Consider the following 24,898-nt stretch of genomic DNA (forward strand, 5'->3'; position numbering starts at 1 on the left):
ATGTCACTTCCTTATTTTGGTCTTGTTTGGAGTTCTTTTTCGAAAGCATTCATGATGTAGTACCCACATATATCTGTTGATTAAGAGCAGCTTCTTACTCAAAGTTTCTTTGGTAGTATTAACATGGGATGCAGATTCATACCTACTTTCCTTCTATGTTCCTTTTTTCCCCTTATCCTTCATTCTTCTACCATTGCTTTTTGGCTTTAACTTCAACCTTCCATTCTTTCTCTCTCACCTTACTCTCTCCTGGTTACTTTTATGCCTCCATGCCACCAATAGCTGTGGCCAGAGGCTTTATGTTTTCAAGTTGTCCGTCTGTTCATTCATCCATTCCATTCATATTATGGGTATTGAATGAAGTAATCTATTGGTATCAGTATCACTTAAAGGGTACTGGTATTGGTGCTGGTATTTTAACTTTTTAAACGGTACCCAAGGCCCTAAATGAGGTGCTGTGGACATATACTGATTGTGTTTTTCAGAAGAAATCTAAGTCTGTGTTTTGCTTGTTACATAAATTGAACTATTAATTTGGTGAGGAAATTAAAAGATAGTCCTTTATAAGACTTCAGTTCAATTTTAAGTTGGTACCTTGTATAAAACTCTATTTTAAGGTTTTTCTTTTATTCTGTCAACCCGTTGTGTACTCAGAACGTACATATGCTAAAGGTGAAACTGCTCTTCTCTGTTGTAATGCATTGTTAAAGGAATGTCTTTGGATTTTGGACGTACAAAACAAACTATGTGCATCAAATCTATAGCACTAAAGCCTCATGATATCTTTGTGTCCTTCAGGGCTCTGAAGTCCAGTCAGCACTCTCTGTGTTCCCTGCTGATCGTGGACACACCAGGTTTTCAGAACCCACGGCTAGCTCAGCAGCAGCGGGGAGCCACATTTGAGGAGCTCTGCCACAACTACACCCAGGAGAGGCTGCAGACCCTGTTTCATGAACGCACCTTTGTCCAGGAGCTGGAGAGATACAAGGAGGTGCTGCTGGGCTGACAGAACACAACTCTAGATATTGACTTAGAAAGAGCATAATCATATTAGCGCATCAGCTTTTTTCTATTCTAGGATTCTGTGTGGTTAAAATATTCTCAGTTACATAAAGTTAAAAATATTGACCGAAATGGTTGATTTTTTCAAATAACAACAAAATGATATATTGTCTCTAGTGGCGTCTAACTATGCAGATATTGTAATTTTCTTTAACAGTGGAAGCCAATGGAATGTATTGGTGTCCATGGCATTGAAAAAATGACATTTAGAAACATTTCACAGAGCACACCATCTTCAACAGTATTCTTAGGGACTGTAGCTTCTTTGCATATGACGTCATAGATTGGTGCGCTCTCCAGATGGAAGGCAGGCAACTGGAGGCAAAGATTACCAACACTGCATATACGCCTATGGTTTGCACTGTTTACAGCTGTTCTAGTCAATCACATTGGGAACAAACAAAAACAAGGGCCGCCAAAAATAATGGGACTTAAAGGTGAGAAGTAAAATTTAAAAAAAAGTCACTTAAGCCTTGTTCAGACAGCAGCCCAAATCCTTTTTTTTTGCAAATCTGAACAGAATCCGATCTTACTGACTGACCGTTCGCATTACATATTGCAAGTGATCAGATCCGATCTATGTCCATATTGACGTAGTCTTATCCACATTGATTTCCATGGTAACAGGCTACGCCCAGGAAAAACAAACAATGGCAACAGCAAACTGTGTGTGTTTTTGTCCCAAATGGTTATGTGGACCCGCGGTGCAAACTTTCTCCTAATTGCAAGGAAGCAACAGAAACGGAGGAGACTGCTAAGTTGTGCCGCCTTTCGTGCTGCCATCACTGCTGGAATGGTAGTGGAGCGATTAGTAATGAGTGAAATCAAAACTCCTGTCCAGTTCTCTTTTTTCCATCATGGCATTATAGGCCTACATTATGATAGAAATTATGTTGGGTTTTTACTTTTACTACTCAACATCACAAGTGTTTTTTTGTTGTTGTTTTTTTTAAATCCGTTAAGAAAAGTGATGTTAGCATTATGAACTTACCATTCCCAGGTGTATCCAGCCTTTCTTCCTCATCTTCCTGACTGTTGCTTTCCTGAATGTTGCGGTCTTCCTCTGCTGCACTGTCCAGAACAAATTTAGGATCCACACTGGGCTTGTCACGAAGAATTTCATCGAGATACTCATGTCCTGATATATGGCTTTTTCTGTATGTACCTTCTAATTTTTTCTGAACTGACAAATCCCCCCCCCCAGATAGCTATCAGGCACTTTATCTCCTTGTCCGTCCATGGTTTGTTGTTTTCCTCCATGCCTTTAACCCGTGGCTTGACTATTTCTTCCACCTGTAACTCCACAGGCTTCGCTAGGCAAGGAGCGTCGTTGTTGTTGTTGTTCGTGTTGTGCTGCGAGTGACTCAGAAGACACTTGTAAATCCTATTTGAGCGACCGAGACGCTCAGATTGAAACAGATCTGAAAAAAAAAAAATCAGAATCCCATTTAAACCATCTCCGTATGTGGTTTGAATCAGATTTGGAAAAATCGGATCTCATGTGTTTTTTCGCTGTCCAGACTGTCGGAAAATCAAGCTAGATATAATCTGGAAATGCTAAAAATACGATTTGGAGTGGTAATCTGAACAAGGCCTTAGAAACAGTGGCAGATGTGGATCAACAACTTTCATCTTAGGGGTGGAGTCAAATAAAGTGTAAAGTTAAAGCGTTGTGTTAAACATGCCTGGAGTTGGATACGGTTGCAATGAGCTGTGACATGTTCCCCATGTTTTTAGCCATGACTCAGATCTGAAACAGTTGTTCTAGTAAGTAGAAAACAGTAACTCAAGTTACCTAACATTAGCTGGTAGCCTGACAGCAGTCCAGCCATGTACAGAGTTGAAATATGAAGATAATTATACACAAGCACATTTACTCACCAGGCCAAAAACAGGACTGCACTCTTGTGCACTTTCATCAGCTCAATGTGTAACGTCAGTAACACTGAGGCCTGGAGGACAAGGCCATTTGTACCAACGATAGTGTCCACACCGGGCAAATTGGTCAAGTTGTAGGGAAAATCAATTTTCTTCGTTTTGTATGGATCACATCCAACATGAGTTTCAATTTTCTGACGATAGCTGTTGCCTGCAGGTTCATCCAGCCCTTTTTTGCAGTCACTTTTCCTCTGTATCCAGTTCACACAGTGTATGGATTTATCACTTCCTGCCCTCCATCTGAATTTTGCGCATCATAATAGTCACATGACTGCAAACAAGCTATTATTACTGCTGGAAGTAGGTCCCATGAAAACTTTTCACATCAAATTATTGTCCTTGGTTCCCTTCAGCTCTACTGTTTTGGTTGCAAGCTTAAATCTCAGAGACAGTAATCTCAACAAGTTGGACGATTAAAAGCAGAACTACCTGTATGGAAACATACCACTAGAGGCAACTGAGAAAGATACATCCAAAGTCAAATTAACTTAATTATAGTGCTCTGCAAAATCAAATAAGAAACGTGTCACAAGCATTGTGCTAACAACAAAGAGATGTACACTCACACAACCCAATCTACAGTCTACTATTGGCTAATTTTATAATCAACCTGAATAGCTACAGTTGTGATTAATTTATGATCTCATCTTCTGCTGGTATATCTCCTGTAGCTTACTAACCTGAATCTTTATCCCCTCCTGCATCTAGGAAAACATAGAGCTTGCTTTAGATGACATAGAGTCCAGTACCTCACTGTCTGTAGCAGCTATTGACCAAGCCTCAACCCAAGCTCTGGTAAGCACAAGAAACATCACGATACTACTGTATGTCTGTTTCAGGCATCTCTGTGCATGTGATGTCATTGTATTCTGTCCTGCCTGAAACCTCTTATCAGAAAAGGTCATTAGCCTCACAAAAAAATGTATTTATCTATTTGTCTGCCAGGTGTTTGGTGCTTTTTTGTCAAATTGATTCTTTATCCTTTAATAGTGACAAAAGCAGACATTTTATATGTTGTACCAGGCCTGCTGCCATCCAATTAGTTTGGCTCTCTGTGTTTGTAGCTCATTTCTTTCTAATTTGCTCCTTTTCCTTTTGGAATTCTTTCTACATCAGCAATATTAATTGGAATCAAGTTTGTGATTTGTTTCCCTCTTGTTGACTTGGAAGGGTCCCTCTCCCTCTGCTCATCAGTTGGCCTCTTATTGCAAAGCCCATTCAGTTATTAGGGGTACAAGTAAGTGTGGCTCCTGGCCTTGGTAGAAAATGTGGAGCATTGGTGTGTAGAGGCCCAAGCTAGTGGCATTAACAATTGTTTCAAAATGCCTGTGAATTGATTTGTGTTGAAGTTGATTGTAATTCCCTAACCTTGACTAAGTTGTCTCGTTCGAGATGATCCAGACCTGCACACATTTGATCCCCGGCGATCACCGCACTTATTACAAAAGTGGACAGCGATAATCTTGTGGTAGCGAGGCAGCTGCAGTTTTTGGAGCCATGCGCTGCAGTTGCTCTCCACCGACTGCAAAACCCAGGGCATGACGGAAAACGCCTGGCTCTCACCTGACCTCATACACTAGCTAATTGGTTTAGATGTCGACTCAACAATATGACGTTTTAGATAAACTCTTAATTTTTGTTGAATTTCAAAGATTTAAATGTTATTTGTCTGATTTGAAGGTTTATTCTGTGAACAGAAAACATGTTGTGTGACTGATGGTGAAGTTTAGTTGTTAAAACTAAATACATTCATCATAAACTTTTTTATTTCTTTCTTTTATATTTAACACATAATTAACAAAGGAAAATCAGATAAAAAAAAACACAGGGATGGGAAATAAACAAGACAAAACAAAACACAACAAGACAAAGAAAACAATCAGAGAAAGAATTAAGAATTAAGAAAAAAGGGGTGGGGGTGGGGGGTGATGCAAGGGTGACATTCATGTTAGATATGTTACATAAAATAGATCTGATACATCCATTATGGGTGGGGGCTACTGTTTCAAACGTGCAAGGACAGAGTCCCAGTCATCCTCCAGCCCCTTATCAAAGTCTTTTAACAGGCAGGCTGCCTGTTCCATGTTTAGTAGGTCCAAGTGTTCCTTCAGCCAAGAGTCCCTTGAGAAGCAGGGTGCTTTACACTCCTTCCAGTTTAGAATTATCAGTCTCTTAGTGGATAGGCAAGCCAGTGTCCATAGGCACTCAACAGTTACTCCAACATTATTATATCCAACTTCAGGCCCAGCAAGCATACTCTGGGGGGATTGTTTTAATTATTGAAGTATTTAACATCACAGAGACTTGTGGTGAGATGTGAGGATTCTTAGAATAACATCTGTACAGATGTGAAGCCCTGACTATATCTGACTGATCTTTAATGAAAGCTGTTGTCTTGTATTTTTTTTCCTCTGAAAACATTAACCTTATAGTCAGACACAGTTTATTTAGCCAGTGTAGTTGAGGGGACAGGTCTGCTCAGCTGCTCTGCAGCAGCAAACTGATATGATGCTGATTTACAGGAGAATTCATGTCAAATGGAGGTTGAAACATGAACATGAATTATAGATTGCCTGTAAAGCATTTTAATAAATTAATATATCATAATTAAAACAACTGGAGACTGAAAACAAACTGATACATAGTCTGACAGTATTTTTAATAAATCAACATCATATTGGACAGGATGTGAGTGTTTCTGTGACTTCCTGTACGGACTGAATGCTGCTGGAAACTGTCGGGAAACGGTCCGACTTTACTGCAGCTTTTGGTCACCGCCCCCCGCTGCGGCCGCCTGCTCTCGTCTACTAGTCTTTGCCTAACAAATAGTGTTTGTCCCCAACACATTTGTCATTCTAAATGAAATGTCTCGGCAACAATTAGATGGATTGCTGGGAAATTTTATTTAGGCATTCGTGTCATGCCTCATGACATTCATGGGGCTGAGGGCAGAGACACACCAAACCAACATCACAAAATTAGTGGTGATGAAGGCTGACTGTTGCTTTGCCTCATGTTGTCTATTTTCTTGGCCAAAAAATTGCCACCAGTGGCCAACTAGCAAGTACGTATGTTCTGCACCTATGTGAGAGGAAATTACTCTCCACAGCAGCAGGCGGCAGTAGTCTGTATTCGTCATTCAAAAAGGCAAACCGGAGGACAGACCGGTGGGAATCAAGACACTAGTTAGCCGGTTAGCACATTGACAACACACTCGACATTAACCATGCGCTCGAGAAGAGTAACACCAACAGTTGCAAACTGTTTTTGCTAAAGAGCTCAGTGGTTAAAACAAAATTTTACCTAATATAACAAGTTTGTTTGAATGTCACTTCCTCTTCACTTGAGCTGTTTTTTCACTTTCCTTACTTAGATTTCTCCTCTCGTGGGGGCAGACTAGTGCGAATGGTGTGGGACACATTGCAAAAATTAGGGTGACAAGATGCTCACTGATGGCCCAACATTGGTCGACAGCAGATCGTCAGCTTGGTGTGTCAGGCCCCTTAGGATGAATTGTTAGAAATTTGCTGTTTTCTTAATTTAATTTAGTGACTTCAATAGATCACGCAAAACTTGTTTATGACTATATACCTGTAAGAGCAGTGGCAATCCTATCAGTCTCAGCTGTACCTTTTGGGTAGTACTAATTAGGTTTTTTCAACACTCAACAAAGTGGTTGTGATTAAACCGATGTGGATCATTTTTTGAAGTGTTGGGAAAGCATTGACAGTGATGCAGTCCCGCTGATAGAGATAGACACATCAGAGAAAATTTTAAAGGCAACAAGACACAGTGTATTTTGTTTTAGTTTGGAAAACTTGTTGGAAAAGGATTCACAAAAAATGTTGTGACACAAAGAGGGCAACAAGAAGAGGTTGTATAACTCACTTTATTATAAACGACACAGGCCACGAAGACAAATCTGCAGCTTGTGATTTCTGGTAAACTGACAGCAAGTGTATTTATCTCTGTAAAGGATCCAGACTGCACATCACTGCTAATTAGGTTTCAGCAGCACAATACAGTATCTTTTCTTTGATTTTGAAATGCCTTGAGAGTCATTCTGTTTTCATCCAAGGGTGCCTCTTTGCAGAAGTTCCTCCTTATTTAGAGAGGTTGATATCTGCCAAGCACAGAAATGTAAGAATCCCATCAGCAGAATGGCGCCAGTCAGTCTACGAACAGACTAATAACAGTAGAGAGCTCATTGCATTTCTTATTAATGTTAAGACTTCCACATTTTTCAAATTACATATTAACAATACATGAGGTGTTATCATCTTTCAAGCAATGCTTAATCCAGTTGCCAGTTCCACAAGATTTTACCAAAATCCCGAACTTTGATACAATTAAAAATACTTCATATGATTTATATATTGAGTCTTTTTTTCATGTTTATTTAAAATTGAATCCGTCTGTACTCAAGTATTGTTATCTACAAAAAAAGACAAAGTAGGACACACCTGATGGAACACATATTCTGCTTTAGACAGCAGAATGAAGCCATGGAATGATGAATAAATGAACCAGCAGTTTAAGATGGCTGTTGCTTTTTGAATTAAAAAAAAAAAAAAAATCCTGTTAAATGAGACTTCTTCTTCTTCTTCTTCTTCTTCTTTCGGCTGTTCCCTTTAGGGGTCACCACAGCGAATCATCTGCCTCCATCTAACCCTATCTTCTGCATCCTCTTCTTTCGCACCAATTGACTTCATGTCCTTTTCACTACATCCATAAATCTCCTCTATTAAATGAGACTGTAATACCTGGATAATTAAGAGATTAGTTGACATGTATACCACATATTAATGCCTTGTTAGAATTCTACACTTAAATGAACTCAAGGATTACGGACAGCTAAAACACATTCTAATGCTACCAAATACTCACAGACCTAAATGTAGCCCTTAAGAACAAATGCGTTGGCTGATAATCGACTCATTAATTATCTTCGTGGTTCAAGAATTTGCACCCGTTTCTAAAGAGACACATGAAAACCCTACCCATACCCAGGGTGCAAATTGAATTTCCAAAATGAAGAGACCCAAAGACAGTCAGACCCAGTCTAAAATTTACCTGAAGATAATTCAACCCAATCCAGAATGTGTTCCACCTAAACAAAGAACAAGCGGCCTTATTACAGAAAAATATTCAAACTGCTTGTCCTATGTTGACTTAAGTTTCAAAGACAGTAAAAATCTTAGTTTCCTTTTAAACCACATTTCCACTAAACACCTTAGGTGCAGTCTCCTTCAAACCTGTATATATCCTGTACAGGCATGTACCTAAGCCTTACATCTGTTTAGCATTTCCACCACAGACAATACTCTTGAATGAAGGCAGGGTTGTTAGTAGATAGTAATAGCCACATCTCTGCCCCATCCAGCTCTCGCAGTATTTCCTCTTTATCTGTGATAAGGAGGAACATCTTCACACCGCCAGTCGTCCATGGAACTGGGTTGTGCATCCACGTCCTCAGAACAGGACAGAACAGGCTGGAGTGTTTAGAGTCTCTGTTGCAATTGAATATTGAAAAAAAGTGGGTTTGTGCATTGAATCCATGGAGAACAAGACTGATGATTCTTTCTTGAACATTAAACAGACTGCAGTGTTTCTCGCTTCCCCTTTTAATATTGGATCAGTGCGCCAGGTACCCAAACAGAGGGGTGATGAAAAAACAGGACAGAATGGAACTATTCTTTTGGTACCATCCACAACTTTTGACAATAGAAAAGCAAAAATAACTATTCTGGTGTGTAACGAATTGCTTGTTAAATTTATATCTTTAAGTAACTGACAGATGACGCATTTTCAAGGCTTAGGTGAACATTAGAGCTCTCCTGGTTGAGTCATCAATCAATTCAATCAATCAATTTTATTTGTAAAGCCCAATATCACAAATCACAATTTGCCTCACAAGGCTTTACAGCATACGACATCTCTCTGTCCTTATGACCCTCACAGTGGATAAGGAAAAATGCCATCAGTCAAAGCCCAAACAATGAACAACTGTGTTAGAAAACAAGGTCAGGGGCACATTAAGAAGTAAGGAAAATGTCAGTTTTCTAAGGAAAAATGTCAGTTTTCTAAGGAGTAGCCCAGAGTCCTGCACAGCTCCATTTTTCATTTTTGAAAACCTGCACCCGCCCGTACCCGTAAAGCCCAGTACCAGAACCGACCTCTTACCCATCATGTCTAAGTCAAAGACACACCCGCCCACACCTAGTAGTAAAAGTCCCATGACCAGACAATCCACTCATGATTGAACTTACTTTAGCTACAGTCACTCACATTAAGCTGGGTTCTCCGTTCTTGAATTACAAATATAACAGAGAGAAACATCTCTTTGACCGGCTGCGCTCGATGTCCGGATGGTGAAAACATTTTGCGCAGGCACTGCCGGGTTAGGAAACATTTTAGCATGCTCCTTTCACCACCATAGAAACCTCAAAAGGATCCTCCTCAGGTGTCTTGAACCCGATGGAGGCTGCCACCTCATCCTCGGGCAAGGTTTTAGGGCTAGAATCCTACATGTTGGAGACAAATGTGACAACAGGGTCAAAGGTTTAACTTGTATGTGTGTGTGTGTGTGTATATATATATATATATATATGTATGTATGTATGTATGTATGTATGTGTGTGTGTATGTGGTGTGTATATATATATATATATATATATATATATATATATATTTATTTTTTTATTTTTTTATTATTTGTTTTTTTTTTTTTTTTACAGACAGCTTTTTGCCTTTACCCTCACGAAACTGACCCAATACAGGACTCAGGAGCAGATTGCTAACCAACATCCAAACACCGCCCTTAAAAGTTTTGTTCATGACACTTTGTAAAAACCTGATTTTGACACAGCATTTGTTTAGTGTGTGATGAAGTGTTCTTGCTGCAGCTTTGACTGCTTTCTTCCATCACAACAGCAACTACAACAATAGGTGCCTCCAGTAGACAACTCACCATGTGCTCATTTCCAGGAAACTTTGCCCTATTTGTATAATGGAATGCTAAAGATTTGTCTCTAGGTTGGAATCTCTATGCAGAAGACCTCATGTTTATCATGTTGTGATCAGACCACATAATATCAGCCTGATAATGGACCTGACAGCTCTGAAGCACCAGGCAACAGAAATGAGTGTGGGATTCGCCAGTGGCTGGTTTGCCTAATGTGTCAGAGTGGAAGATGCCCGGTGCAGTATCAGCACAAAAAGACGAGCATGTCTGTCATCTAGTTTGACAACTCCTACAGCGTGTAATATGACAAAAGGAGTGATGTTGTTGGTGCTGTCAGGTAAAACAGTGAAGTCAGTCCTTGACACCTTACCTGTCATCTCTGTATGTCATATAAGTTGTGAAAGATTGCAAGCTATGATCGATCAGGGCCTAAAATGACCATCCAAAAGGCCAAAATAGAATGAACAGTGTAATATAATGTTGACTTGTAGTGTTTGCTTTTGTCCTTTTTTTTGAGTAAATCTCCATTGGGCATATCTGGTTTTTAAATGTATGACACTATATATACTTACTTATATATACTTTTTACCTGCACATTGTCTTGTGATTTCAAGTGAGGAATAAGGATTTCTATACACATCTAGTCTTGACCTTAAGATTTTTACCATCTCGGTCAAAGTGAAGTAATTGTGAAAGAAAACATAGGGGACATTTGGTGTGTTGGTATCCATCACAGGTGCGCACTCTGACCAGGACGGATGAGGCTCGAGGTCTCCTGTGGCTGATGGAGGAGGAGGCCGTTCAACCTGGAGGTTCAGAGGAAACCATGCTTGAAAGACTCTTCAGCTACTATGGCTCTGTGCAGGGAGAAAACAAAGGTGAGTACTCAACCTGTCACTGCCTGCTAAAGCAATCAACTGTAGGTTTCTAGAGTTTGCAGGAACCACAGACAGCACTGATCATACTCCTGACATCGTGGGGTATAATGGGAATATTTCCTATGTGTTGCAGGAGCCAGTTTGCTGCTACGAGGAGAGAGGCCCCATCTCTTCCTGTTGGGCCACAGCCATGGGACAGACTGGGTGGAATACAATGCTCAGGGCTGGCTGAGCCATGCCAAGCACAACCCTGCCGCCCAGAATGCTGCCACACTGCTGCAGGACTCCCAGAAGTATGACCACTCACAGCAATAACACACATGCAGCACCCAGTTTATTTTAGCTGATTCTGTGACAACCAGTTATCAGTGCTCTGGTGTTTATATGCTGCACATCCATGTGTCAAACAGTGTTTCTAAAAGTATGCTGTCTTGTCTATAATACCATTTTTTTTAATGCAAAGAGCAAAATATGAGTAGTGGCATCATTCAAGTTGAAAATCTTAACTGATGTACATTGTATAATTTGATGAGAAAAAAATGATGTAACAATCTTCAGTGGAAACCAAAATCATCACCCCACTGAGGACTGGATTCAAAATCACACTTAAAATCAAAGTAAAAAATTAAAATCACAGGCTGATCCAACTTGCCTGAATTTTATCACGGCAGCTCATAATGTGACTCAGGTGTGTTTGGCCCCCATGTGCCTGTATGAACTTCTGGGCATGCTCCTGATGAGTCAGCGGATGGTGTCCTGGGGGATCTCCTCCAGACCTGGATCAGGGCATCAGTGAGCTCCTGGACAGTCTGTGGTGGTACTTGGCTGCATTGGATGCACCAATGCATAATGTCCCATCGGTGATCAATTGGTTTTAGGACAAGAGAACAAGAAGGGCATTAACGTCTTTGTCATCCAGGAACTGCCTACATACTCTGGCCACATGAGGTTGGGCATTTTCCTGCACCAGGAGGAACCCAGGGCAGCGGCGTAAGGTCGGACAGTCGCTCTGAGGATTTCATCCTGGTACTTAACAGCAGTCAGGGTACTGTTGGCTATGTCTGTGCGACCATCCAAGGATAAGCCTCCTCAGACCATCACTGACCCACCGCCAAACTGGTCATGCTGAATGATGTTACAGGCAGTATAACTTTCACCATGGCATCTCCAGACTCTTTCATGCCTGTCACATGTGCTCAGTGTGAACCTGTTTTCATCTGTAAAGAGAACAGGGTGCCAATGGAGAACCTGCCAGTTCTGGTGTTCTCTAGTGAATGCCAATCGAGCTGCATGTTGCTGGGATGTGAGCACAGGTCCAACTAGAGGACGTTGTTTGAATAAGGGACACAGCAAACATTCTTGCGTTTGTAGTATGGATGTGCCATCCTGGAGGAGTTGGACTACCTGTGTAACCTGATTGGGCTGCAGGTACTGTCTCATGCTACCAGTAGTGACAAGGACACTAGCAGGACACAAAACTAGTGAAGAATCAGTCAGGAAGGATAAGGAGAGAGCAACTGTCTGTGGCCACCACATGTAAAACATTCCCTTTTTGGGAATTGTCTTGTTTTGCCTCTCCATTGCACCTGTTGTCACTTTCATTTGCACCAAAGCAGGTTAAACTGATTCACAATCACTTGTACTTCCTAAATGGTCAGATTGATATAACTGAGGTTTAACTGACTTAGTTATACTGTGACCATTAAGTGTTCCCTTAATTTTTTTTGAGCGGTGTATATATACTTTTTAAATGAAGAAGTTAAACAATAAATCATTAAAGGAGCAGTTCACCAAATTTACAAAAACAAAAAATATTCTTTCACTCAGCTCCTGTGGTATCTATCCATGCAAATGGTTTTCTCGTGGTCACTGTTCTGTTCAATAATGCTAACTGCAGTGTGTGTATTACATAGGTTATCACTTAAAATTGTGTGTACAGTTATTCATTCATTCTTTCATTCATTCAAACCTTTATTTAAGACTCGGAGAATCAATTGAGCGAGACACTAATTTTCAATGATGCCAAACAAACACGAACAAAGACATTAAAAACAGTCAATAAGCATCATCATGCATGTCAATTAAAATAGATATGAAATCATACAAAACAAAACAACAATAGTAATAAATGATTACTAAAAGTAGAGTGAGGTATATAATTAAAAGCATTTACACTCAATTAAAACAAGATCAGAAATAAGCCATTAAAGCTGGCATGGAGTCCAAGTTTAAGGTCTTGCAGATTATTCCATGTATGTATAAGATCTTTCTAGTTCAGTTCTGATTACGGGAGTGTCGAGCAACAACCTATACTGTGAACGAGTACCAAGATTATGTGAGGTCAGAGTTGAGCGGTAGACAGCATCCAGTGATTTTAATGTAGAGGTAGCAGCTTTTCTGTATATAACATCCCCAATGATCAAAAGATCATTGTAGACAGAATAAATCTCATTAAGTTGTTCATCTTAAACTACTGTATATCTTAATAAATTTAGAATGAATGTCTTGCTAAATTAATACATGATCTACCTTTATTATATACTTGTCAATAGCAAGTAATCCAAATCAAATTCAGATCTTCAGTACCCATAATGAAAAAGTGAGAGCCACAGTTTGAGAGCAGCAGGCTACAGAATGAGCCAAATGATACAGGGAGTGTCCCACCAACATATGGGTTTTCAAACTGCACAATATGCCACTAAAACAGATTAGCTTCCTGTATATTGTTGTATCAATAACTGCCTGATGTTGTGAGGAAGAAAGCACGTCCTGTTCGTCATGTGCATGCATTTAAATGCAATTCATTCTTCTGCCACCACAGGAAGAACATTAGTGGGCTGTTTATGGGCCGGGCCAGTGGGGCCACAGTGCTGTCAGGCTCCATCGCTGGTCTGGAGGGCAGCTCCCAGCTCGCCCTGCGACGAGCCACCAGCATGAGGAAAACCTTCACTACAGGTGTGGCTGCTGTCAAGAAGAAGAGCCTGTGTATCCAGGTCAAACTCCAAGTGGTAAGTGGAGGAGAGAACATTCTTTATATTAGTATGTAGAGCTTGGTAACATCACATAATTCCCTGCATAGTTCCACCCAGCTTTAACTTAACTAGAAGTCTGATCAGCTATAGGAATTCACAACAGCGGTGTGGGTGTGCATAGCCTTCAAGAAAAAAACTTGAGTTGTTTACTTAGCTACTGTAGATTGTTAATTGCTGGTTTGTAGTCTTGCACAGACAGCCACAATGTAAAGAGAGTGTTCAATTAATCTATGAGAAGAATCATGAAGATGTTGCATGGACTATTTTTCAGGTGCTCTGAAAAGCATTATGTCTGAGTCACCTCCTCTCTGTTTTTAGGATGCTCTGATTGATATGGTGCGTCGTTCCAGGGTTCACTTCGTCCACTGCCTGCTGCCCAAAGCAGAGGCAGTGGGTGGTGGAGGTGAGCCCCGTGTGACGCATGGGGAGAGCCCTGACTCGGGCCTTATGACTTTGGACGTGGGCCTCCTGAGAGCTCAGCTTCGAGGATCCAAGCTGCTGGATGCACTGCGCATCTACAGGCAGGGTAAGAAAGTACTTGTGGAAATGTTGCATTTATTTTCTCTTTAATCTAAATAATATAATAATAATAATAATGATAATATAATCTGTTTGACATTAAAATGATCAGTTTACAGAGGAATACTACTCTGGAACAGCTTTGTTTAGTCTGAGAAAATAATAATATGATAGTGATGTCATCATGGTTATCTGGGATGGGACCTGCATTACAGACTTAGGCTATACAGTTTGAATGATGCGAACATTTGCAGGCAGTCAGACATAATGAAAAGATATTGTTAGTTGCATGATGGGGAAGGTAGAATCTGGTGAATCTTTTAGCTTGACCCATACCTGGACTGTGGCCTAAATGGAACTGCTTTGAATTGATTTTAATCCTACCTGGAACAGAGTGTTCAAAGCAGCAGTTGCCCATCTACAGTTGGTGCAGAATGCAGGAGCAAGGCTTCTGACAAACACTAAACACTGACAGCATATATCTCCAGTCCTGACTGGATAACATTGGCTTGTATTTCTGATCTTTCAACTTATCTTGTTCCAAGATCCCACATATTACTCCAATTTATGTCCTCATTTATTTTGTTTGAATTATTTTATGTTTGACCTTTCCATATGAAATTCTTGTTATATTTCAGTGTACTGTATTATGTGTAATCCTGTGAATAATTTTCTTGTGGTTATAAAAGGTGCTATGCAAAAAAAGTTTACTGGCTCACTATGCAAAAGGAAAGTCAGCATATTTGCATTGTTGCTACTTTGATTTTGACCATGAATCCCAAATTTTATGTATATACAATGCAAAATCACAGTAGTAGCCATCTGTATTCGTGATATGATATAAAAGCTAGTGTCTTAAAATTTGAAGGATATCATTAAACTCTGATCTTAGCTTTACGCCGGATTTCCACTGGATGCGTGTCCGTTGTGGAATGGCAGAGCTGGTTATACCACTGCATGCTCCGCCGTCCGTCAATACCCACCGGCTGCGTTTGCTGTGCGGAGCGGTGCAGCTCCGCCTGAAGACATCTCAGTGTACTGCCATGATTAACATCATCTCGTCCATGGTGTCAACGGGATGAAATGACGTCTGAAAACCTCTGACCTGTTGACTTCAGGCCTGCCTCTGCCCATTATGTAGTTTTCAAGGTGTAGTGCAGGGAAATATGATCCGCCGTGAACACTGTGTATTCTATTTTGAAAATTAACCGGATGTTTTATTTTGTTTCTGTGCACGACTTCCTGCCCTTTACGATCTGCTCTGTGCTAAATTGCTGCGTTGTGCTCCGGCGTCCAGCAAAAATAGAAGTCCTGCGTATCTGTTGCGGGGGGCTCTGGAGTGCTGGAGCTGAGACGGAGCTGGAACACTGGACAGCTGCAGCTGGTGGAAACACACACATTGACTAGAATTGAATCCTATTGGCTCCACTGCCGTGCCAGAGTGGAGACGCAACCAACATGCATCTGGTGGAAATAGGCCGTTACTGTCTGATACAGATGTTATAGTTTTCTCTTCTAACCACCCAAAATTCCTCAAGCTTAACCTGCTCTCATCTGTCGTTGTGATAATGTCAGTAAAATACAAACTCAATACTTTCTTTCTTTTCTTGACCAAATCATTTGAACCCAGTAATGAATTAACCCTCCAGAGACAGAGTATCTGAAATGGTTCCGATAACCTGACCCATTACTGTTCCCATCAAAAGGACCAATTTCATCTTCATTCAGAAGTGTGTGCTTTTATATCCTGTAGCCCCTTTTCCCAATGTAAAAGTCTCTACTCTTGCTGTTAGTGCCTCTCTAAAGGCTCAAGAAACCCTTGTAACCTCGAACATTTCCATCTATCAAACCTTCACCATGTTTTCTTTTTTTGGCTGCAGTTCTCCTGAAAAAAAAAGTTGACTGCTGTCTTGTGGTTGGCTCTCCATTTGCTGCAGATGCTCCTCTAACCTTGGTGTTTGGTGTTTTTGTGCTCTCCCCTCTGTTCTGCTCCCTCCCCGCCTCCAGGATACCCAGACCACATGGTGTTTTCTGAGTTCCGCAGGCGCTTTGATGTCCTGGCACCACATCTGACCAAGAAGCATGGCCGCCACTACATTGTCACAGATGAGAAGAGGGTGAGTGCTTGGCAGGGTTAGACTGTTACTTTGGAGAGCTGTATTGTGTTGCTGGATCATGTCTGCTGATATGATGGAAACTAAGGCATTAAAAATGCATTAGACACAGGTATGATTTCAATTGTTGTAGAAGTTTTCATGGATTTGAAAGGGCAGGGCTTTTTACGCCTCTGCATTGGCGTTAGCTGTGGCTGGAAGTATTATATTTTTGGCTTGTCCATTCTCGTGAATGCCATATCTCGAGAGCAACTTGAGGGAATTTCTTAAAATTTGGCACAAACATCCACTTTGAGTCAGGATGAACTGATTTGAATTTGGTGGTCAAAGGTCAAGGTTACTGTGACCTTGTTTGTCGCATTCTCATTCTCAACACAGTATCTCAAGAAGACCTTGAGGATGTTTCTTCAGATTTGGCACAAACATCCACTGTGACACTGTGACCTTGCATCTGCCTCATTTGGTGAATGCGATATCTCAAGAACGCCTTGAGGAAATTTCCTCAATTTGGCACAAACATCCACTGTCAATTCTTATCCATTCACAAATGAACGGATTAGATTTTGGTAATTGTATGTCAAAGGTCAAGGTCACTGTGATCTCACAAAACATGTTTTTGGTCACAACTCAGGAATTCTTACGGTAATTATGACAAGATTTCACACAAATGTCACATAAATAATAGGATACAATGATGAAGTGATGACATTTTGTATCCAAAAGGTCAAAGGTCAGCTTCACTGTGACATCATAATGTTCCACAAAAACACTTTTCTGGCCATTAGTCAACATCAAAACTCATGAACAGAAGGGGAGACATTTGGTCAGATACTGAATTGGTAATGCTAATCTGGGTGTCCACCTTGAAACTGTGTGAAACAGCCATGTTTTCACTGTTTATGTTTTTTTTCTCAGTGACAGCCAGTCCAAGAGAACTGACAATGTGCTAATCTGTCTCTCAACCTTGTATATGGCTCTAAGCCCCAACTCATTGGTTCAAATTGGTACAAATATATTTGTGAGCTGAGTTTGACTTTCTTTTAATAAGACTGAGTAATTTCCTAAAACTTCTAGTCACTGTAGTTTTGATCAAACAAACGTAGTGCATTTGTTGGGGACTAATTTGGCAGGAGATAAATCCACATTTGGTGCTCTGGTGAGTGTTTGTGGCAGCAGGACAGTGTATGTGGGTTCAAGTCAAAATAAACTAAAGTGTGTGTGTTCATGGCAAAAGGACTATATCACCCAGTGATGCAGTGTGAGTCATTGATGTGTTTTTTATAATTTTATTAATGGAGCTCTATGGCACAGAGGAAGAAGATTTATCAGGCTTTCATACACAGAATACTTAGATAGCTACGGTCACTGTTGGTTTGAATCTGCATTTGAAATTTGTTGAGAGTTAAACAAATATAGAACACTAATCTTATCCCTATGTGCTTATGTACATACATGGAAGACATACGTACACGGGGGACCTTCCATACCCTGTACATGACCCTATTAACCCACTTATAGTCTCTATATACAGACTCTACATTCAGTGAATGTAGAGTCTATAGGCAAACCCCGGAGATCTTGCCTCCGGAAGAAGAGCGGAAGAGCCCTGGTTTCCGGTTGTAGGCTGTTTGTAGTCCATGTGATATTGACCAATCACGTTTGAGCCGGCTGCAGTTGTTGCCAGGTTGAACGGTCCGTGCGGTGAACTAACGAGGCGGAACACAATTGGCATCACTGCAAACTCTGAATCCATTGCAGTGTTTCAGCATATTTACTTATATATAAACAGAAGCCGGAAACGGAAATTCGCCTCCTCCGCCCAAATCAAACCGTAATGCCAAAAAATCGGGGGCCTGCCCCCAGAGGCTGTATCGCCGTCTGCCGGAAGTCAGACGCCGAATACGGCCGATGGGTTCTGAGAACCCACTTATAACTGGTCCATCTGAGATTATTGCATAGAGAAAAACCTGCATCTGCCACAGAGGTGGATACCTTTAGTAACAGACAAATGGATGTTCGGTTGCTTATTTAAAATTGTTTATGTTTTGTTACTCTACCTACTCATAATCTAGAGTACTAAAACCTAGGGCTGCATGATTAATCGTAATAAAATCGTGATCTTGATTCATATGCATATGCGATCTAATTTTTTAATGACGGATGATTCTGCCGGTCCCGCCCGTGCCGGGAGTCGGTACATCATCTGCATGAAAACAAGCACTCCCAACAACGCAGCGTTATACCACGTGATGCAGAGCGACAGCCGGCCGGCAGTTTGGAAAGCAGCGGGAGCAGGAGAGAGCCGACAATATGAGGAGGACCCCTTACAAGTCATCCTCTCAGTCCTTAGCCGCTAACGTTAGCTCATGTACAACACAGGTACCACACAGAAACTTTTACAAAGGGTCATAATGTGCTTCTAGTGACTGTCAAATCGCCAGCGAAAGTTGTTTACAATGCGGACATGGAGAGCAGCAGTGCCTGCTCTCATGGGACAAAGATCCTCTGAGAAGAAAGACAGTTCACTCTGCTCTGCAGCCAGGCACAAACTGGGAGGCAAAGATCCTCTCTGAGGAAGAGGGTTCACTTTGCTGCAGGGTTCACCAAAATGTTTTTTTGTTTATTTCCTTTTAATAAATTGAACACACATATCAAAGAACATATAAGATTCTGTAGAGAATTAATACATATAATACAATACAATAAACACTGTCAAATCAAGGAAGATTATTTTTTTTAAAGGCAAATAAAATATTAGGGATTTATGTGAAAATATACATAGAGACATATAAATAATTATATAATTAAAGATATATAGGCTATGTTAGGTGAATACTCCTGTCAAATGCATGGTGTTGAAACATTTAATTTTGATCTTCCTTAGTCCATTTAGACTTTATTTTATCATAACAATAACAATGAATATTATGAATTGTTCACATTTTAATTCAATTTTAATAACATTTATCACACAGCATTTTGTGGAAAAGTCAAATGTTCAGTTTACAGTTTTAATAAACTCAGTACCGTTTTTTAACACATATTGTTTTGTCTTCATTCAATGTAATTAGCACATATTGTTATTGCGCCATTGGTTTTGGCCTTGGTGCCCCAATAAATTTATTAATCAAAGGCCAAAGTGGCCTTGCCCTAAATGACTTAATTCCAGGCCTGGAATACCTACCTCAAAAAATGTTGTTCAACATTGATATTATTGTTAAAATTGTTCAAAAGCTGTAAGAGAAGACAAGAGACTAAAGTTTATTGTTTTTACGGTCAGTGTCAGGCTGTCAGCTGTTGCATTTAAGCTAAAAACAGGAGTGTTCCCTCTCTGCTGACCAGAGTTTATGTGCCTTGTGTCTCTTGTATCAGGTACAATCATAGGTTTTGTTATTTAATGATATTTTTTTTTATTATTTATTTATAATTTTTGTTACTTTTCCTTTTGTATCAGGAAATAAGCACAATAAATCTTTATGTTGAAAAAAATCGTGAGAGAATTGTGATCTCAATTATAAGCCAAAAAATCGTGATTCTCATTTTTTCCAGAATCGTGCAGCCCTACTAAAACCCCAGTTCTGCTTCTTTTTTTTAATCCAATGTGTTCATTCTGTATTTATGTTTACAGCAGACACATACACAGAATAATATGCCAATTAATTGTCACTAAAAATGAAAAAAGCAGTGTAACAAATTGTTGGAAAACAAATAAAGAAATTAAACACAATAAATAGAAATATAAGTGCCAATTGTGCACAGCTGGTCTGTACATTACTTAAGTTAGTTATTTTTATTTTAAAACTAGTGCAGTTCTTGCGTGAATTCTTCATTGAAGTATAGGAATGACCTCATCTTTTAGTCTTTGGGTTTTCTGTTAGTGTTATTTTTCCAGTAGGAGAGCTTGACTTCTTTTCTTTCAGATTCAGTCTTTTTACCAACTGAATCTGAGAGATGTTTTCATGGGTTTGTCCAGAACACACTAAGTGAAATATTAATTAATATATTTGGCAATATTAGAGATAAATATAGAATATACAATTTTTCTCCCTTGCTCATTAAGTTACATATAGTACAAAAGGGATCTTAAATATTATATGGTAGGCATCTGGACTTGCTTGAGTTTTTTGAAGACATTTCTCCTCTCATCCAAGAGGCTTCTTCAGTTTAGACAAAAAGGGACACCAACTACAGTACAGTGGGTTCACTTAGCCTGCTAAACCATATCCTAAATGTGTATGTGCATGTTATATCCTACAGCATCCAGATCCAATAACAGCCAGTCTGACTCATCTGACTGCCCTCCGTTATGTGTTTCACCTGCAGATGTTAATCAGTATTCATTGACACTTTGTGTATTGATCCATGATTCAAAGGTCTAGAAAGTCTTGGTTCACAAACTCCCTACCAGACAGTACATTACATGAAAACTTTTGGATGAGATGACATATCAGAACCTGTTGCAGCGAAAAGTTATGCTGGGCCACCTTGTCTTTGCAAGGGTTGCAGTGATATACCTATATATATTATATGTAGAAAAAATTAACACACTTCATCCTGTAAGGTTTAGAAGATTGCTGAAGCCTCTTCTGAGAATTGTCAATTATGAATGTGCCAAAGAATATTCAAGAGGGTAACAAAACCTTCTCAACAATGCACACTTGTAATAATTAGGAAGTTATTTTTTCTTTAAAACTGTCAGATTAAGAGGTACTCCTCCTTTTTTACACATGAAGGTCAGCTTACTCATCATGACTAATATTTCTCAGCCTGTAAAACAGTGTCCTCCGTGGTGCTAGATGAGCTTTGTCCTACAATAATAAAAATAATCCTGACAATGTCATGGGGGTTTTGCTAACCCAAAATTTGGGTAGAATGTTGAAAATCTGGAGATTTGGTACTTCTCTCTCTGCCCTCCACATTCTAATCTCCTGGTGTGAACAGAATCCCTTTATTCCTCTTCTCCTCCTGCTCTCCTCTCTCCGCTGTCCTCTTCCTGTTCCAAGAGCGCTCTTGTGTGTAATTAATTATGATTGCACAGGCTGGCAGCATACGGCTACTGTACTGATTAATTACCGGCAGTGGGAAGAGCTCTTTCTTTCCTCCTCTCTCCCTCTCCCCTCCCATTCCCTTGTCTCTTTTCACTTTTTTTTCTTGTCTCATTATCTTTCCATTCCTTTTGTATAGGAGGCAGAACAGTTTAGGAACATCCCCAAGCATATGATTAATGTCTTCTCTACATTCTGTTCAGGCAGTATATAGCAGCTTTGCACAAAGGCGTGATTAGCCTTTATGAGTGGGAGGTGGGGCTGCTGGAGGAAAAACATGTCTACATTAAGGCCTTCTGTACCTGATGTGCAAAAACGTCTTGTCTTGAAAGGAAAAGAATAGTTTTTTAGTTATGTATGAATCTAAAAATTGAATTGGCTCAATGCTGGTCTATTTGGGTGTGTCAGTTAAATGTGGAATAGGAAAAGAACATTGAAATGAATAGCTGCTGTCAACAGAGGAGATTTAACTGGATTAATTAAGCAGATCAGTGAAATCAAGTTTTCCTCTCTTTACCACACCACAACACACTGGCAGTAAAGTGGCTCACAAGATTCCTTGGAGATGAGTTCAGAGAGGATAGCCCACTCAGAAAGAACTAATGGTACCCAGTTCTCTGGGGAGTTGGGAACGAACAGTGGAGAAGAAAGAAAGCAAGGAAGATGGATGAAAGGAGGCGGTCGGAAACAGAGAAGGGCGTATAATTGGAGGAATACTATGAAATAATTTGTTTTCAGAGAAAGAGAAAGCGACAGAAAGAGAATATGAGTTTGCTGAGCCTGTCTGATGTTTATATATATATATATATATATATATATATATATATGTATATATATATATATCGAAATATATATATATATATATATATATATATATATATATATATATATATATATATATATATATATATATATATATATACAGTACAGGCCAAAAGTTTGGACACACCTTCTCATTCAATGCGTTTTCTTTATTTTCATGACTATTTACATTGTAGATTCTCACTGAAGGCATCAAAACTATGAATGAACACATGTGGAGTTATGTACTTAACAAAAAAAGGTGAAATAACTGAAAACATGTTTTATATTCTAGTTTCTTCAAAATAGCCACCCTTTGCTCTGATTACTGCTTTGCACACTCTTGGCATTCTCTCCATGAGCTTCAAGAGGTAGTCACCTGAAATGGTTTCCACTTCACAGGTGTGCCTTATCAGGGTTAATTAGTGGAATTTCTTGTTTTATCAATGGGGTTGGGACCATCAGTTGTGTTGTGCAGAAGTCAGGTTAATACACAGCCGACAGCCCTATTGGACAACTGTTAAAATTCATATTATGGCAAGAACCAATCAGCTAACTAAAGAAAAACCAGTGGCCATCATTACTTTAAGAAATGAAGGTCAGTCAGTCCGCAAAATTGCAAAAACTTTAAATGTGTCCCCAAGTGGAGTCGCAAAAACCATCAAGCGCTACAAGGAAACTGGCACACATGAGGACCGACCCAGGAAAGGAAGACCAAGAGTCACCTCTGCTTCTGAGGATAAGTTCATCCGAGTCACCAGCCTCAGAAATGGCAAGTTAACAGCAGCTCAGATCAGAGACCAGATGAATGCCACACAGAGTTCTAGCAGCAGACCCATCTCTAGAACAACTGTTAAGAGGAGACTGCGCCAATCAGGCCTTCATGGTCAAATAGCTGCTAGGAAACCACTGCTAAGGAGAGGCAACAAGCAGAAGAGATTTGTTTGGGCCAAGAAACACAAGGAATGGACATTAGACCAGTGGAAATCTGTGCTTTGGTCTGATGAGTCCAAATTTGAGATCTTTGGTTCCAACCGCCGTGTCTTTGTGAGACGCAGAAAAGGTGAACGGATGGATTCCACATGCCTGGTTCCCACTGTGAAGCATGGAGGAGGAGGTGTGATGGTGTGGGGGTGTTTTGCTGGTGACACTGTTGGGGATTTATTCAAAATTGAAGGCACACTGAAGCAGCATGGCTACCACAGCATCCTGCAGCGACATGCCATCCCATCCGGTTTGCGTTTAGTTGGACGATCATTTATTTTTCAACAGGACAATGACCCCAAACACACCTCCAGGCTGTGTAAGGGCTATTTGACCAAGAAGGAGAGTGATGGAGTGCTGCGGCAGATGACCTGGCCTCCACAGTCACCGGACCTGAACCCAATCGAGATGGTTTGGGGTGAGCTGGACCGCAGAGTGAAGGCAAAGGGGCCAACAAGTGCTAAACACCTCTGGGAACTCCTTCAAGACTGTTGGAAAACCATTTCAGGTGACTACCTCTTGAAGCTCATGGAGAGAATGCCAAGAGTGTGCAAAGCAGTAATCAGAGCAAAGGGTGGCTATTTTGAAGAAACTAGAATATAAAACATGTTTTCAGTTATTTCACCTTTTTTTGTTAAGTACATAACTCCACATGTGTTCATTCATAGTTTTGATGCCTTCAGTGAGAATCTACAATGTAAATAGTCATGAAAATAAAGAAAACGCATTGAATGAGAAGGTGTGTCCAAACTTTTGGCCTGTACTGTATATATATATATATATATATATATATATATATATATATATATACATATTTCGTTGCCGGTCATTTTGACTGACAGGGTCATAAAAATCCGGTCATGATCTTTTTTTACCGGTCATTTTAATTTTCGTTTTGAAATGATAATAAAAATATTCAAAGACATTTAGTTTTCATTCTTTCATTTTTAATAAATCCAGCAAGCAAGTTATAAAGTGTGCATTAATAAGGACATGAACGAAAAGATGAACAGACATCCACACACCCGTGCCATTAAGCTTCGCCCTGGACACACCAGGCGGCACTAAGGGCTCATTTGTGGTCCCTTTACGTACGAAAATGTATACATCCGCTTCAAACGATGTTACTGTCACCGCCCAGATACTTCCATGCGCCCTTTACGTTGGCATGGATGTTAACCAATATATCCACCAGGAGGCAGCCCAGCATCAAAAGTTCATGACAACAACAAACTCAAAAACAAACATGGTGACTGTGAAGGAGATACTGATTATGTACCTCTTGCTTAAAAGACAAAAACAGGGGCAGCGTTGTAGGAGGCGGTGGTCTGTGAGGCCGTTAAATACATCGCGACTGGAGGACGGAGAATTCTTTTCTCTAGTAAATTGAATTGTTATTTCTTCTTCGTGTCTCACTAGAGCTACGTATCGGGTAGTGACAGCAACACTGACCCCACGGTTCCCAGTGGTACTGCTCCGTTTGGCCCGTATCCGTAAGCTTTATGGAAACGTGCAGAAATACGGACGAAATGAACGTGGAGCACGGACAGAAGGCTCCGTC

General features: G+C 40.2%; 1 protein-coding gene across 12 annotated transcripts in view; it reads left to right on the forward strand.

Annotated features, from left to right (window-relative positions):
• The window catches only part of myo18ab (myosin XVIIIA b), a 242,630-nt gene that overhangs the window by 97,765 nt on the left and 119,967 nt on the right, over positions 1–24,898 (forward strand). For all 12 annotated transcript variants that reach the window (XM_078166882.1, XM_078166877.1, XM_033631202.2 and 9 more), the window contains 7 exons: positions 799–991; positions 3,709–3,795; positions 10,701–10,842; positions 10,976–11,135; positions 13,664–13,850; positions 14,193–14,400; positions 16,401–16,510. In XM_078166882.1, the coding sequence (XP_078023008.1) occupies positions 799–991; positions 3,709–3,795; positions 10,701–10,842; positions 10,976–11,135; positions 13,664–13,850; positions 14,193–14,400; positions 16,401–16,510 (1,087 nt within the window). The remainder of the gene's footprint in view (positions 1–798; positions 992–3,708; positions 3,796–10,700; positions 10,843–10,975; positions 11,136–13,663; positions 13,851–14,192; positions 14,401–16,400; positions 16,511–24,898) is intronic.

The sequence above is a fragment of the Epinephelus lanceolatus genome, chromosome 4 (genome assembly GCF_041903045.1).
Source record: "Epinephelus lanceolatus isolate andai-2023 chromosome 4, ASM4190304v1, whole genome shotgun sequence".
Lineage (NCBI taxonomy): Eukaryota > Metazoa > Chordata > Actinopteri > Perciformes > Serranidae > Epinephelus > Epinephelus lanceolatus.